A 14,083-nucleotide genomic window follows, 5' to 3' on the forward strand; every position below is an offset into this window, starting at 1 on the left:
TGAGGAGGAAGAGAGTTTTTATTTCTGTAACTGGTTACAGGGAGAAGGCCTAGGAAATATCACCAGAAAAACTCAAAATTACAAAGATTTTTCAGAGCTTATATGCCTTCTATAGAACTCTTGGTGGGCTTTTGTTACATTCCAGCCTTTGTATAAGGGCACTGGCTCTATCAGTTTTTAATATGTAACTTAACCAGTCAGTGCTGAAAGAGTTGTTACAGAGGCCTATGTTAGTAAGATCTGACTTGCCACAATCTCCACTGTCAATTTCTGCATGATTTCTATCATGTTTGTATATTTAGTCATCATGAGAATTTCAGTGAGATGGGGTGTAGTAATCTTTCTGGCTACACCCTGCTGAGAGGGAGTCAACATTATGGAGCGCTGAATGCAGCGTTGGAGTGGAAGAGGTTGACCTGTTCCCAGTAGTACTCCCTGTTTCAGGGGCTTAGAGGCAATACCTGCTGAAACATAACAATATGCAACAGCAACACATATAAATAGGTTGCTGCTGTTTTCTTCTGAAGTTTAAGTTTAAGTAGTCTTCAGTCTGCAGGGCTTTAATAAAGCAAGGTTTAGGTTTCAGTGACTTCCAGTTAGGAAAAATGGGGAAAAAGGAAAAAATTGAAAACATTATTTTAGAGACTTGTAGCCAGAAAAATCAGAATTCAACCCAAACTGTAGAAAATAACAAAAACTGAAAAACATTAGACAAGACTAGAATCTAACAACAAGTGCACTATAGTTTTGAAACATAATTTTCCTCTTTCCAGTCTCCCATTTTTACTAAAAACAAATCATGGTAAGACTGGTTTGTTTTATTGTACTTGACCTGGTTATTTGTATAAAGTGCAGAAAGAAGAATTATTTTTTTCACATAAGCTCTTTTGAAATTGGCTTTGATGGAACTCTGTTCCATACAAGGAATCTTAGATAAGACTTTTTTAGCACCAAGCTGTGCTGTTGATTTGTACCCTTAAATACCTACGAGTTGAGTAAATTTCTCTCCTTTTGGGGTTCCAAGATAACTTGGAACCTGTCAGAAAGTGACATTCTTTACTTACCACAGGTCAGAAACCCAGTACAGGGACTGTGGAGACAAGGTATGAGGCATTTCCTCTAGGGAATTTTATTGACTTTACAAGTCAAATTTGATTTCTTAAAGGAAAGCAGGCTATTACAGTCAAAGCCTTGGTAAAATAACTAGTTTCTCCAATTGTGTCTGTTGCAAAAGAAAACAGATTCTTATTGCCCTTATGCAAATAACTATAATTAAGAATATTCACAAATGGTTTTCAGATTCTGGAGAAATCAAGTAGAGAGAAACAAATATGTTCCAAATTTTGCTCATAGTAGTATACTTAGTATACTTTGCTTAATTGTTAAAAGCTGTTCATAGCTCAAAAGAAAAGTTTCCTTGACTCTGAAAAGGAAAACAAAAGATCAACAACATTTTAAGCAAAAAGTCAAAAAGATCACTTCAGTTTTTTATTAGTTTATGCAGTTAATTCTTGTTCTGCTTGATATCAATGAATATTTTATTTCTTCAAGAGTTCTGAACATTTTTCCTCTATTCAGATGTTACAATCTCCAAAGTTATCAGAAACCTGCATTCAAGAGCACCTGTTAGAGCTTCATAGCTGATTGCAAAACCACCTTCTAAAGAGGACCAAAACAAGACAACAATTGTTTATGGATGACAAAAAGTTTTAGGGTAGCCATAGTTAAAAACACAATTGACAAGGAAATCTGTTACCTCTGTGGCACAAAATAATTTATCATAACAATTATAATTATTACTGATAATTTACACTAAGATATAGCAGAATTATAGAAGTTTCCCATAATTTGGAACACATACCAATAACATATTTATACAAATATTGCCCAAAAAAGCCAAACACCATTTTATATTTGACAATGCTTCCTGTATGATTTTGTACCAAATAAGCCAAATTTTATGTTTACATTTGGGTACTATTAAATGTTAAGCCAAATTTTTAATAAAACCTTATAGATATATTTACCCAATTTTAATGTTTGACCATAAGGTAAGATTTCCATAAATCTTTTGTAATCCTTTACAAAAGATTCTTGTTAAAGAGCAGGTTAATGCTCTAAGAGAAACCTGCTGTGCATTTATTTTTATGTTCAATTTATGGAAAAACTGAAAAATACCACTTTAACATTAGCCAATATGTTTACACATAGAATTTCTTTTACAATTAATTTTCTCATAAACCTTCTGCAACTTGCTTAAACCCTTAGCTTTGTTTTATCTAACTTAAAACAATCCTTTAACCTTTTAATTTAGGCAAAAAATCCACATTCCCACACCTTCTTATAATCTTTTTACCAAAAGTATGTTTTCCTTTCTTACACATCTTGCATGTAAAACTATTTTTTTAGTAGTCTCAAACACATGTTACACTGTTAACTCTCAGCAACCTTTATTTTTGGTGAAAACTTTGGTAAGTTTGGGATTTTAATTATGTACTAGATGTGGAGCCTAGGACCCAGACAGGAGTGCAGATAAGGTCTGACTCTTTCCAGCATCAAATTCAATGTGTCCCAGGTCTTACCTAGCCATAAACCAGGCAAACTGTGCAGTTAAAAATCACAGTGGCATTCTATGAAGCATTTAGGAGGCCTAATTACCTTTAAATTGTACAACAATTTTACATAAATTATTTCATGACTTACACAGACCATCTACGACATGCTTGGACTTCTTGACTTGTTCTAACCATCCCTCTTTCTAAAACAACCTGTCATTTTATTCTAGCACTAAGTTTACCACACAAGATTCTCTTTCATATAAAATTATTTTTCTTTAAGCTTTTTTACTAAAAAATACCTTTTTATTTTTTATAACTTTCTTTATATCTCTCTTATTTCCTGGTTCCTTTTGCCTTGTTTTCTAGATAACCTTTAAATAAGCTTTGAATTAGACAAAAATTATTTACCTTTAAAAAGGGATACCATCTTAGAAAGAATGTTTTCCCACAATATATTTTTATTGGAAAATATCCAAATAAATATCTATTATGTAATTTAATATAAGTTTAGATTCTAAATTATGACAAGTTTATTTGTGAGTATTTATTCCATTGCATTTACCTCATTAATTTAATTGTTTACTTAGATTATTTATGAAAACTGTGATAGCCATTATTTAAAGTTATGAAACTGCCACTGCAAAATTATAACTGAGACAGTGAAAAGGTTCTGACCTAACTGACTTCATCTTGCTTCTAACCTCCAGGAAGTTCTTGTTCATTAACTTAGTTTTTATTTATCTTTGAAACAATATGGTAGCAGTCCTTTCCCAGAACAAACCTCCTTCATGCCTGTGGACTAGACTGCCTAAAGCCACAAGATTGGGAGTTATGGCATTTTACCAAAGAATTTAAGATGTATCTATATTTATTAAAACAATATTAATGTTTTATCTATTAAAAATTACAAAAGCAAAGATCATTCTGTTTGGGGCTGAGTTTATAGTTTTGTAACCTCTATGCCAAGTTTTGACACCTTATAGTATTTGGCAGGGATAAGTATGAAGTTTCTCGATCAACAAATGCAAACAAAAATGTATGCTGGCAATTCCTAAGACATTTCTATTATTACTTTACCAATACTTTTAAAGTCAGCTTATTTATTAAAGATTTTACTTAAGTCACATAATCTTAAAAAAGCATTCGACTAGTCTTTTTTCTGTTAAAGTATTTGATTTAAGCACCTTTAATTTTCCTTAATCCAATTAATTAGAGCTTTTTTATATTTTCAGTAGTGAAACATTGTGTATACAACACATAAATACATAGACATATTAGGCATGACAATAGAAGTACATTTTATAGATGCCCTAGATCTGCATATTGAAGGAAACAACTTTTAGGTGAAAAATCAGATGGCAAGATTTACATCTCAAAGTAATGAGAAAAAGCCTGCTGGTGCTAGAGGGAGATTAAAGATGGATGCCAGATCAAACATAAAATTATAGAAATGTATTATAGGACTATATTAGGAGATCAATTTTATTTAGACAGGGACTGCCTATCTTTTAACTGGATCTTTGAGCTCTGGCCAGAGCCCACACTGAATCTTGGGTTTTCAAAAAGGGAGAATTACTATCAGACTAGACCATGTGATGCTTTTACAGTGCATTAAACTTTTTTTTTCAAACAAAGACATTTCTAAGTGTCTAAATGACACCTTTTTAAAAAAAAAAAAACCAAGAGTAGCCTCTGTTGCAACAGCTGTTAATAAGAAAAACACAATTCAGACAACCGAGAAGAAAAAAACTTTTGCTCAAAAAAGACAAGGTCCCAGAAGAGAAAAAACAAAACTATGAAGGCCTTTTAATACAAACACATGCACATGCACACACACATATACACATCTTAGATGTTACCTTTTAATTAAGCTGACTTTTAATCATTGAGCTCCTTTAAAAAAACCTTTTTCCTTCCCAGAGGGCTCCCAGCAGGGATGGACCTGACACCTCTTATATTCAAGCTTACATGGTATCAAAAGAGACAAGACAGATACACAAACAAGTGGAGACAGAATTCAGACAAACACCAGGGGGAGTGCATTCAGGCAGAACAGACTCAAAACCAACACAAAACCTGATCTTAACCAAAATGCAAAGTGGGTGTATGAGCAAGCCTTATTGCTCCCCTGGCAGTACCAGACAAGTGGCTTAACAAGCCCAGATAGGAAAGCAACAGACTCCTGGCATACAATCCAATTAACTAACCCTTCCAGCACGTTCACCCCGATCTCCAGTCTTCCCCAACAGTGGGAGGGACATGCAATTTTTCACATGGGACAGCCCTCAGAAGGGATCCCTGGGAAACTCTCACCCAACAGCTGCTGGGATCCTCCTGAAGACTGTTTCATCACAAGCCGCTGACGGTTGAAAACAGCACCGTCCCAGTGGCTCCTGGCTGCCTCACCAAATTTGTTCCCAGACCAAACTGAGGGTCAGGTTGCTTATTCTTGCAGCCCAATAACGAGACGCAGATGAACTGGGGAGGAAGAGAGTTTTTATTTCTGTAACTGGTTACAGGAAGAAAGCCTGGGGAATATCACCAAACTCAAAATTACAAAGTTTTTTCAGAGATTATATACCTTCTAAGCTATATGTCTATGTGTAAGTGTGCATTCATCTAAAGACATATGTGATTAACTTCTTTTAATCTATAACTGAGATCTGAGTCCTGAAGACCTTCCTCTGGAGCCTCTGTAAATTTACTTAATGTAAATGGGCCCAGGTGCTGGGGTGATTACACTTATCTTGTCTCCTGCTAAATCATGGAGGTTTGTGGAGTTCCTTTAGACCCCCAATAAACTTGTTTGTGGAGGCCTGGGGAGTTTCTTCAGATTCCCAATAAAACTTGTTCAATCCTAAATGGGTCCTGATAAGAATTCTTTCATTATCTTGTCATGCTTCAAAGCCCAGGAAATGCCTAGGCAAAACTCTTGGTGGGCTTTTGTTACATTCCAGCCTTTGTATAAGGGCACCGGCTCTATCAGTTTCTTAATATTTAACTTAACAATTCAGCCAATGCTGAAACAGTTGTTATGGAGGCCTGTGTTAGTGAGACCTGGCCTGCCACACCACTGCAACACCCCAGTCCAGGCCACCATCATATCTTATCTGAATATTGCAATAGCATCAGAACTGATCTCCCTAGTTCTAGTCTTACCACTACCTTCCCCATCCCAATTTATTCTCATAAATGTTAAGGTCTCAGGACCTAGTGTTAGACTGCCTAGATTCAAATCCTGACACCATTTTTTACTCTCTGATGTCCTTGGACAAGTTGCATAATCTGTGTCTCAGTTTTCATACAGGTAAAATGGAATAATGGTAACATCTACCTTGATTATTATGAGGAAGAAATAACTGAGTGTATATAAAAATACTTTAGAATTGTACTTGGCACTTAGTGAGGATACAGTAACTATTTAACTGTCCTTATTATATTTCAAGTAGCTTTCAGAATAATCTACTGGTTAGCTATGTCATTTTCCACCTTAAATCCTTTCAGTGGATTCCCATGGCCTTAAGTAAAGTCTGAATTTCTTTACTGGGCCTACCAAGCTCTCATGATCTGACTTTCAACCTATATGTGGTCTTAGCACCCATCCTTCTCTCTGAGACTTGAAGCTCTAGCCATGCTAAAGAGCTCCCACAATCCAGTTAGCTCAGGCCGTTTTACTTTCTGTTCATGCACTCTTCCACCATGTAGAATGCCCTTTCCCACCTTGTCCATGTAGAAGACACTTTCTGACATTTTAAGACACAGCTCCATTAGACCCTAAGCCACATGAAGGCCGGGCCAGGTTGATTTTGTTCAAGGCCACATCTCCAGGGCTCAGGGCGATACATGGCACATGGTCAGTTCTCAATAAATATTCACTCAGCAAATGAATGAATGGATAAAAGCATCTCCTCAGTTATAAAACTTTTTTCACATTTTCTCCTCACCTGCATCTCCCCTAGCCTGGACAGATTTCGTTACTCTCTCCTTTGTCTGGCAAGGATATCAGCATCACTTTCTGTGATAGCTACCTTAAAAGTACTTAAGTGACCCTTGTCTCCCCTGTGCATTGAGCTCCCAGCAAGTGCCCAGCACAGTGCCTGGGACACAGTAAATGTTCAGCCCATGTTTACTAACTGAGCACATGAGCAAATCAGAGAGCAGTAAATCTCTGGAACCCCACATTGGTGGGCTGCATTGCTATCCTGGGATACAGTTCCACAAACTTCTAGACTTTTATCCCCATGGTTCCATTGTCTTAAAATTCATTCATTATTAAGTAATAATATACTTCCACATTTTAATGGATCAAAGACATAGGTTGCCATACTGAGTTATCATAATTTCAGTCAAAGGTTACCTTGCACTGCTGTTTGTAGACAAATGTATGGTTTTCTTTGGGCTGTGTGTAGGATTGAAGCAGCCCCTCAATGACCTTCATTTCTTGTCTCTCGTGTCTGACATGGAAGTAGCCATCAGATGAGCATTGGTAGAGGCACAGGCCTCCTTCTGGGAGTCTCATGGGGCTTATTTCCATCTAGAGGCACCACTATCCATGTTGATGGGATTTTTTTGGTATCTCCAATTTCCTGTACTGTAGCCAAGAAAATTCAATTCAGTAGATATTTGTGCAGGAATGCCAAAAAAGGAAGGAGGCACTGCTTTGTTTTTGGTCTCCAGAATCATATCTTTGAGTTGTAGCAAGTATCAAAAGTTAGTCTTTGGCCAGAATAAATAATTTTCTAAATTCCTTTCTCTCCCATTAGCATGCCCTGTTGGAGTAGATTACAGAACTTTATTCTCCACCAGGGATAGCAAAAACACAAGCAATAACATAAGGATATTTTCTACCACATGAAATGCAGGTTGTGGGGAAAACCCACCTCTTGCAGCCTGGTGGACTGAGGCAAAAAGTGGCAGAGGTTGGGTCATCAAGAGAGTATCTAATTTTTCCCCTGTAGGCTAAAATCCTGGGATTGGGGTTTAGATAGAGTGAAGGGAAACTTGAGAGCACAGGGGATTTTACCTTGCGTCTTTTTTTGGGGAAACCAGAGTGAAAATGGCAGTGAAGCAGAGAAGGCCTGAACTTCAAGCCTCTTTAACACCTTCAAGCCTCTCTTAGGCTCCTAAATATAGTGCAGAAGTTCCAGAGTTCCTCTGTTATCCCTGGAAGCACATGGAATGGTGCTGGACAGGGGCAACTGGCCCTGGAGCAGAAGAGTAACTGCATGGAACTGTCCAAGCCTCAGAGGGAGTCACACCACCAGCAAGAACCTGGGTGGGAATAGGTGAGCCAATGGGTCCCCAGGCTCTGACCCTGCCAAGAGAACTCACTAGAAGGTCACCAACCACACATACTATTCCTCAGTCCCATGAAGAACCCAAGGACCAGACCAGGCAAGATATCACAAAGCTGAAACCAGCTCTGGGGCAGAGCATGGATCTGAGGTCTTCAGCCCTATCACCATGAGATCATATGAGGGCCACCATACAACCATCATAATTTGGGGAGGGAATAGGGCATAAAGGAATAATATGCAAAGCCGAAATGCTATGAGTTACGCAGAAGAGGCTGTGTAAGCCAAAGGATTCTGAGACCCTGTCAAATAACAACATCTAGTTGAGGGTTGGAATTAGGTAGGAAGTAGGGAAGTCTGGGAAAGAAGGAGCAGAAACACTTGTTGCGTGTGGCTTAATGGAACATGCAAGGGGCCAGGACAAACTTGGTCCAGATGAAGTCACCACCCTCGGAGCCTGCCTTAATCACTTACCTGACAAATATAATCTGACTCCAGAGAGTGGAGCATAGGCTTAAGGAAATGGGGGCGGCGGGTGGGGAGGTAGGGGAGAGGCAGTGATAGGGAGAACAGGGAATTGTAGCAGAGATTGGGTTTATTGTTCAGGGCTGTCAATCAACACCTAACATATCCCTGTCTTAGCCTAAATCAATGAATAAATGAATCAAATGTGGGCAATGCCTATAAAGATTGCTGGGACAGGGAGGTGGGGGGAGACAGCAGCTTGGGAAGTCAGGCCTGTTAGGTCCTACTTCACCACCTAATAGATTACACATACTAAAACCATCACTTCCAAATTATTTTTACTACATTTTTCTGTTATCTGTACTCGAGTTTATGTCTCTGGCATCTAGAGGCAGCCCTTCACGGGCATGGGACCCGAGCAGCCACACGAGGCTGTGAACCCAGAAGGGCATATGCTCGGTTTAATGCTCTGTCATCTTAGAATTTTTAATAAAGTTTTCATCCCACATTTTCATTTTGCATTGAGATTCATAAATTATGTAGCAGGCCCTGACTCTACCTGTATAGTGGAATTACTAGATAATGGTACGCTACTGTGCATATCTTCCCCGTTCAGTGTTCGGTGCCCTCGTATTGGCAGCTTGAACCAGCTCATGGTGGATGTTGGTACACGCTGGGAATCAGGGTGGAAACTAGTTGTAAACCATTTACCGGAACACCACTAGGCAGGCCACAGGATAAAGGAATAATGATCGTACACCTCCCGCAGCCTCTACCCCCTGGGAATTTTGGTAGAATGCGAGAATGGAAAAGAAAATCTCTTGCACAGCCATTTATTAATTTTGATAAGGAAGAAAAACAATGACCTCAGCTTTGGTATTATTTTACAATATAAATTCAGATCCCGTGACTGAAAACTGTTCTACTTAAAAGAGAACGCTCCAGGAACGCAAAAGCAGTTGGGCTGAACCAAGCGTGCGTGCTTTGGTAACGGGCTAGAAATCCCGCACGCGAGCCTGCCTCCTCTCCCCAGGCCTGAGCTGCCCCTCCCACTGCCCTTCCCCTCCCGCGAGTCAGAAGCTTCGCGAGAGCCCAGAGAGGCGGTGGGCTGCGCGACCCTACGCCAGCTCCCGGCTGGAGAAAGCGCACCCTCTCCCGCGCCCCCGGAAGCCGCCGGCGTTCGGCGCTGCGCAGAGCCATGGAATTCTCCTGGCTGGAGACGCGCTGGGCGCGGCCCTTTTACCTGGCGTTCGTGTTCTGCCTGGCCCTGGGGCTGCTGCAGACCATTAAGCTCTACCTGCGGAGGCAGAGGCTGCTGCGGGACCTGCGCGCCTTCCCAACGCCCCCCACCCACTGGTTCCTTGGGCACCAGAAGGTAGATGGGAGGGAGGAGGGAGGAGGGAGGAGGGATGGGCGGAGGAGGGTGCGGCAGAGGAGCCCGACCTGCGGAGAGACGGCTGCTTCCTTCCATCCCTGGGGACCCTCAGGCTTGCACTGGCCTTTCCAGCCCGGCCTGTGGCTCTCAGCATCATTTTTCCTTGCTCTGGAGACTTGCTTTCCCGCAGCCCCACAGGGAAAGGTCACTAAAGAGGAAGCCTTGGGGGCTGGGAGAGACCTATTTAAAGAACCTGAATATGGAAAAAGAAAGCGACGTGTACCTCAGGTCTGTCTCTCCCTGCTTCACCAAACCTTCCACATGTGTTGCTTTAAAAATAGCATGTTATTCTAAATAACTTATTAATTGCAGAAAATATGCAAAATCGATCCCAATTGTTGGCACCCTTAGTCCATTTTAACCAGAGACAATTTTCTTTTCCTAAGATTCTTGTGAAGTAAGGAGCAGCCCCAGCCAGCCGCTCAGGAAATACTGATTGATGGAAATTTGTAAAGGGAGACTGTTAGCTTTTGGTCTCTCCTGTCTTTTAAATCCACTCCCACCCTAATTGAGGTTTTTATTCATTCAGCCGACTCTGAGTGGCAATTGTGTGATAGGTACTAAGATTACAAAGAGAAGCTAAATGCCTTCGCTGCACCTCCCAAGTCAGGTGCAGACTTAGGCCACAGAGAGAAAATGAAAATTTAAGGCAATGGGTGCTTTACTGGAGGCCCAAAGACAAGGGAATATCCATTGCAAGAAAGTGTACATCTCCGCCTAGAGGAGGAAGGAAAGTCTGTGAAGGATTGAGCAGTCTTAAAGGATGGTCGGGTGGTGTGGGGAAGGCATTCCAGCAGAGCTACTGCACGATGCTTTGGTTTCCCCCACTTTCTAGTCTTTCTTATCTAAAGCAACCACTTTCAACTCTTTTATCGTTTTTCTCTGGTATTTAAATCTTTATTTGTAAAATAATATTACTATATTGCATCTATTACTTTAATAAGTTTAGACATCTGCTGTGGTTTAGATATGGTTTGTTCGTCCCCACCAAGCCTCCTGTTGAAATTTGATTCCCAGTGTTGGAGGTGGGATCTGATGGGAGATCTTTGGGTCATTGGGATGGATCCCTCATGAATGTCTTGGTGCAGCTGTCTCCTTCATAAGTTTTCACTCTAAGGGCCCTCTTCACCCCCCAGAACTGATTGTTGAAAAGAACCTGCCACCTACTCCCCTCTCTCTTCCTCTGTCTCACCATGTGATTTCTGCACACAACTGCTCCTGTTCACTTCCACTATGAGTGGAAGCAGTCTGAGGTCCTCCTCAGATGCAGGTGCCAATGCCATGCTTCCTGTACAGCCTGCAGAATTGTAACGCATATAATCATCTTTATGAATTATCCAGCCTCAAGTGTTCCTTTACAGCAACACAAATGTACTAAGACAACATCCACCTATGAACTTCTTTATGACAGGCAATCACACCTCATCTTCCACTGTCCCAATAATTATATTGTATTGTATTTTTTAGTTAAATAGAAAAACCTCTATTTGTATTATTTTTATTATGCAAATGTTATTTACTGCTGATCTAAATGGTCCTCTTGCATTTTATTTATTTTTTCATAGAACTTTCCCCCACCTCCACAATATTGTTAAATTCTTCCTTTTCTAATCTGCTTCATTTTTCCATATCTGTCAGTATTTTTTTTCCAAATGCTCTAATAGATCTGTCAAACACATCTAAATAATATTTCCAAGAATGCAAACATGCCAAATAATCTGTTCGTTTTTCTGGAGATATTTTTCCCACAGACCTCTCCTCCTTTTCCAGTCTGGACTGGTTGTTCTTTAAGCTTGGTATGGAGATACTGTTCTAGGACTCCCCATTGTTGCTGTCCTGTGTTATGTATCTCTACTGTGTCATGGATACTATGTCATCTGTTGTTTCCATTGAATTGTTTTGGCATCCTTGTCAAAAATCTATTGATCATAAATGTCAAGGTCTATTTCTGAATCTTCAATTTTAATCCATTGATCTGTATGTCTGTCCTAACTCACAGACAGAGAGAGTAGAAGGATGGTTACCAAAGGCTGGGAAGGGTAGTGGGGAGCTAGGAGAGGAGGTAGGGATTGTTAATGGGTACAAAAAAAATAGAAGGAGTGAATAACACCTACTAGTTGATAGCACAGCAGGGAGGCTATAGTCAATAATAACTATACATTTTTAAATAAAGAGTGTAATAGGATTGTTTGCAACTCAATGGATAAATGCTTGAAGGGAGGGGATGGGTACCCCATTCTTCATGATGTACCTTTTTCACATTGCAAAAAATCTCATTTACTCCATAAATATATACACCTACTATGTATGCACAAAAATTAAAAATTATAAATAAATTATGTGTCTATCCTTATGCTATTACCACACTGCCTTACTGTTGCTTTGTAGTAAGCTTTGAAATCAGGAAGTATGAGTCCCCCTACTTTGTTATTTTTTAAGACTATTTTGGCTATTTGGAATCCTTGGGTTTCTATATAAATTTTAGAATTAGCCTATCAATTTCTACAAGGAACCAGCTAGGGTTCTGCTAGGGATTACATTGAATCTGTAGATCAGTTTGAGGATTATTGCCACCTTAACAATATTAGGTCTTCTGATCCATGAACACAGAAAGCCTTTCCATTTATTTAGGTCGTCTTTTTTTTGAGACAGAGGCTTGCTCTGTCGCCCAGGCTGGAGTGCAGTGGTGCAATCTCGGCTCACTGCAACCTTCGCCTCCCGGGTTCAAGCGATTCTCCTGCCTCAGCCTCCTGGGCAGCTGGGACTACAGGCACACGCCACCACACCAGCTAATTTTTGTATTTTTGGTAGGGATGGGGTTTCACCACATTGACCAGGCTGGTCTTGAACTCCTGACCTCATGATCCACCCACCTTGGCCTCCCAAAGTGAATGGATTACAGGGGTGAGCCACCACGCCCAGCTTTCTTTAATTTTTTTAACGATGTTTTTGTATTTTTCAAAGTACATTTCATTTTGCATTTCTTTTGTTAAATTTATTTCTGTTTCATTCTTTTTGAAGCTCTTGTGTCTTAATTTCATTTCAGATTATTTATTGCATTCATAGTGTTTTAGAGTCCATATTCCCTCTTGACTGTCACTAAGTTATTTTTTCTGTTGAGAGGTTTCTATCAGAATTTTGCAGATTAGAGGTGACAGGCCTATCAAACTAATATTACCAACCCTCCCCATTTACTCAGATCTGGGTCCTTGTGGTGATTCACCTAAGTCACAAGGAAATCTAGTCTCTAAGGCTCAAAAGGTGAAACTATTTTACGTAGTCAGTAACATTTTATTGCTACATAATAACTGTACGTATTTATGGAGTACCTGTGATATTTTGATACGTGCATATAATGTACAGTGATCAAATCAGGGTGTTTAGGGTATTCATCACTTCTAACATTTATTATTTATTTGTGTTTGGAACATTTCATGTCTTCTCTTCAAGCTCTTCAGAAATATGCAATAAATTATTGTTAACAGTGCTATTGAACACCGCAACTTATTCCTTCTGTCTAAAGACAGTAACATTTTAAGTATAGTCGTAAAGTTACAGAAGGATAAAGTGTGTGTAGGGAAAATTCCATACAAGATGAGAAATTTCATTCCTTACTCTTAATAATACAGGTCTTCTCACTATTCTTCAAACATGCCAAGGATATTCCTCCCTCAGAGCTTTGAACATGCACGTCTGTGGTTGTATTACTCTCCCTGCAAGTTATTCAGGCCTTTGAACAAATGTTACCTCCTAAAAGACGCTTGCCCTGACCATTCAGACTAAAATAGGACTTCTAGTACTCTCTATCTCCAGCCCTGTTATTATTATCTTGGCCCTTATCAGTCTCTGACACTATACTGTGTACTCTTTTGCTTGTTCGTTTATTATCCACCACTAACTACAGTATAAAATCTGTGAGAGGGAGGGTCTTTGTTTGCCACTATAAACCCAGTGCATGGTACAGTTCCCGGTGTATGCACCGGGTGCTCAGTAAATCCTTTGTTGAATGCATAAATATATTAGGTGCTGAGAAAATTCATTTATTCAGAGATCAATTTACTACATAGAGTAGGCCAGGTAAGGTTTGACATTTATTCAATAGGTCACTGAATCTCAGCCAACATATGGGACCTAGGATGTATATATGCAAGTGTGTGTGTTTGTGTGTGTGTATGTGTGTGTGTACTTGGATGTACTGCAGAGAGCATCTTTGTAGCTAAGTAGTATAAAGCACTTGGGCTCCAGAGTTAAACTGGAGTTTGAATCCTCATTACTGGTTGCCAGTTGTACACACTTGGACAGATCATTTAACCTAGTCTGTAGGGCTCAAT

At 39.8% G+C, this 14,083-nt stretch overlaps 1 protein-coding gene and 1 long non-coding RNA gene across 3 annotated transcripts in view; one reads left to right on the forward strand and one right to left on the reverse strand.

The window, feature by feature from the left end:
* On the reverse strand, positions 1-9,813 carry LOC114672426 (uncharacterized). The gene is made up of 4 exons (XR_013402346.1): positions 9,761-9,813; positions 6,916-7,149; positions 4,872-5,036; positions 1-1,607 (listed from the first exon to the last, which is right to left on the reverse strand). It is a non-coding gene; the product is annotated as an uncharacterized LOC114672426 (long non-coding RNA).
* The window catches only part of CYP4X1 (cytochrome P450 family 4 subfamily X member 1), a 27,294-nt gene continuing 22,603 nt past the window's right edge, over positions 9,393-14,083 (forward strand). For both annotated transcript variants that reach the window (XM_015138942.3, XM_077958200.1), the window contains exon 1: positions 9,393-9,692. In XM_015138942.3, the coding sequence (XP_014994428.3) occupies positions 9,516-9,692 (177 nt within the window). In that variant the 5' untranslated portion in view covers positions 9,393-9,515. The remainder of the gene's footprint in view (positions 9,693-14,083) is intronic.

Source organism: Macaca mulatta, chromosome 1 (genome assembly GCF_049350105.2).
Source record: "Macaca mulatta isolate MMU2019108-1 chromosome 1, T2T-MMU8v2.0, whole genome shotgun sequence".
NCBI lineage: Eukaryota > Metazoa > Chordata > Mammalia > Primates > Cercopithecidae > Macaca > Macaca mulatta.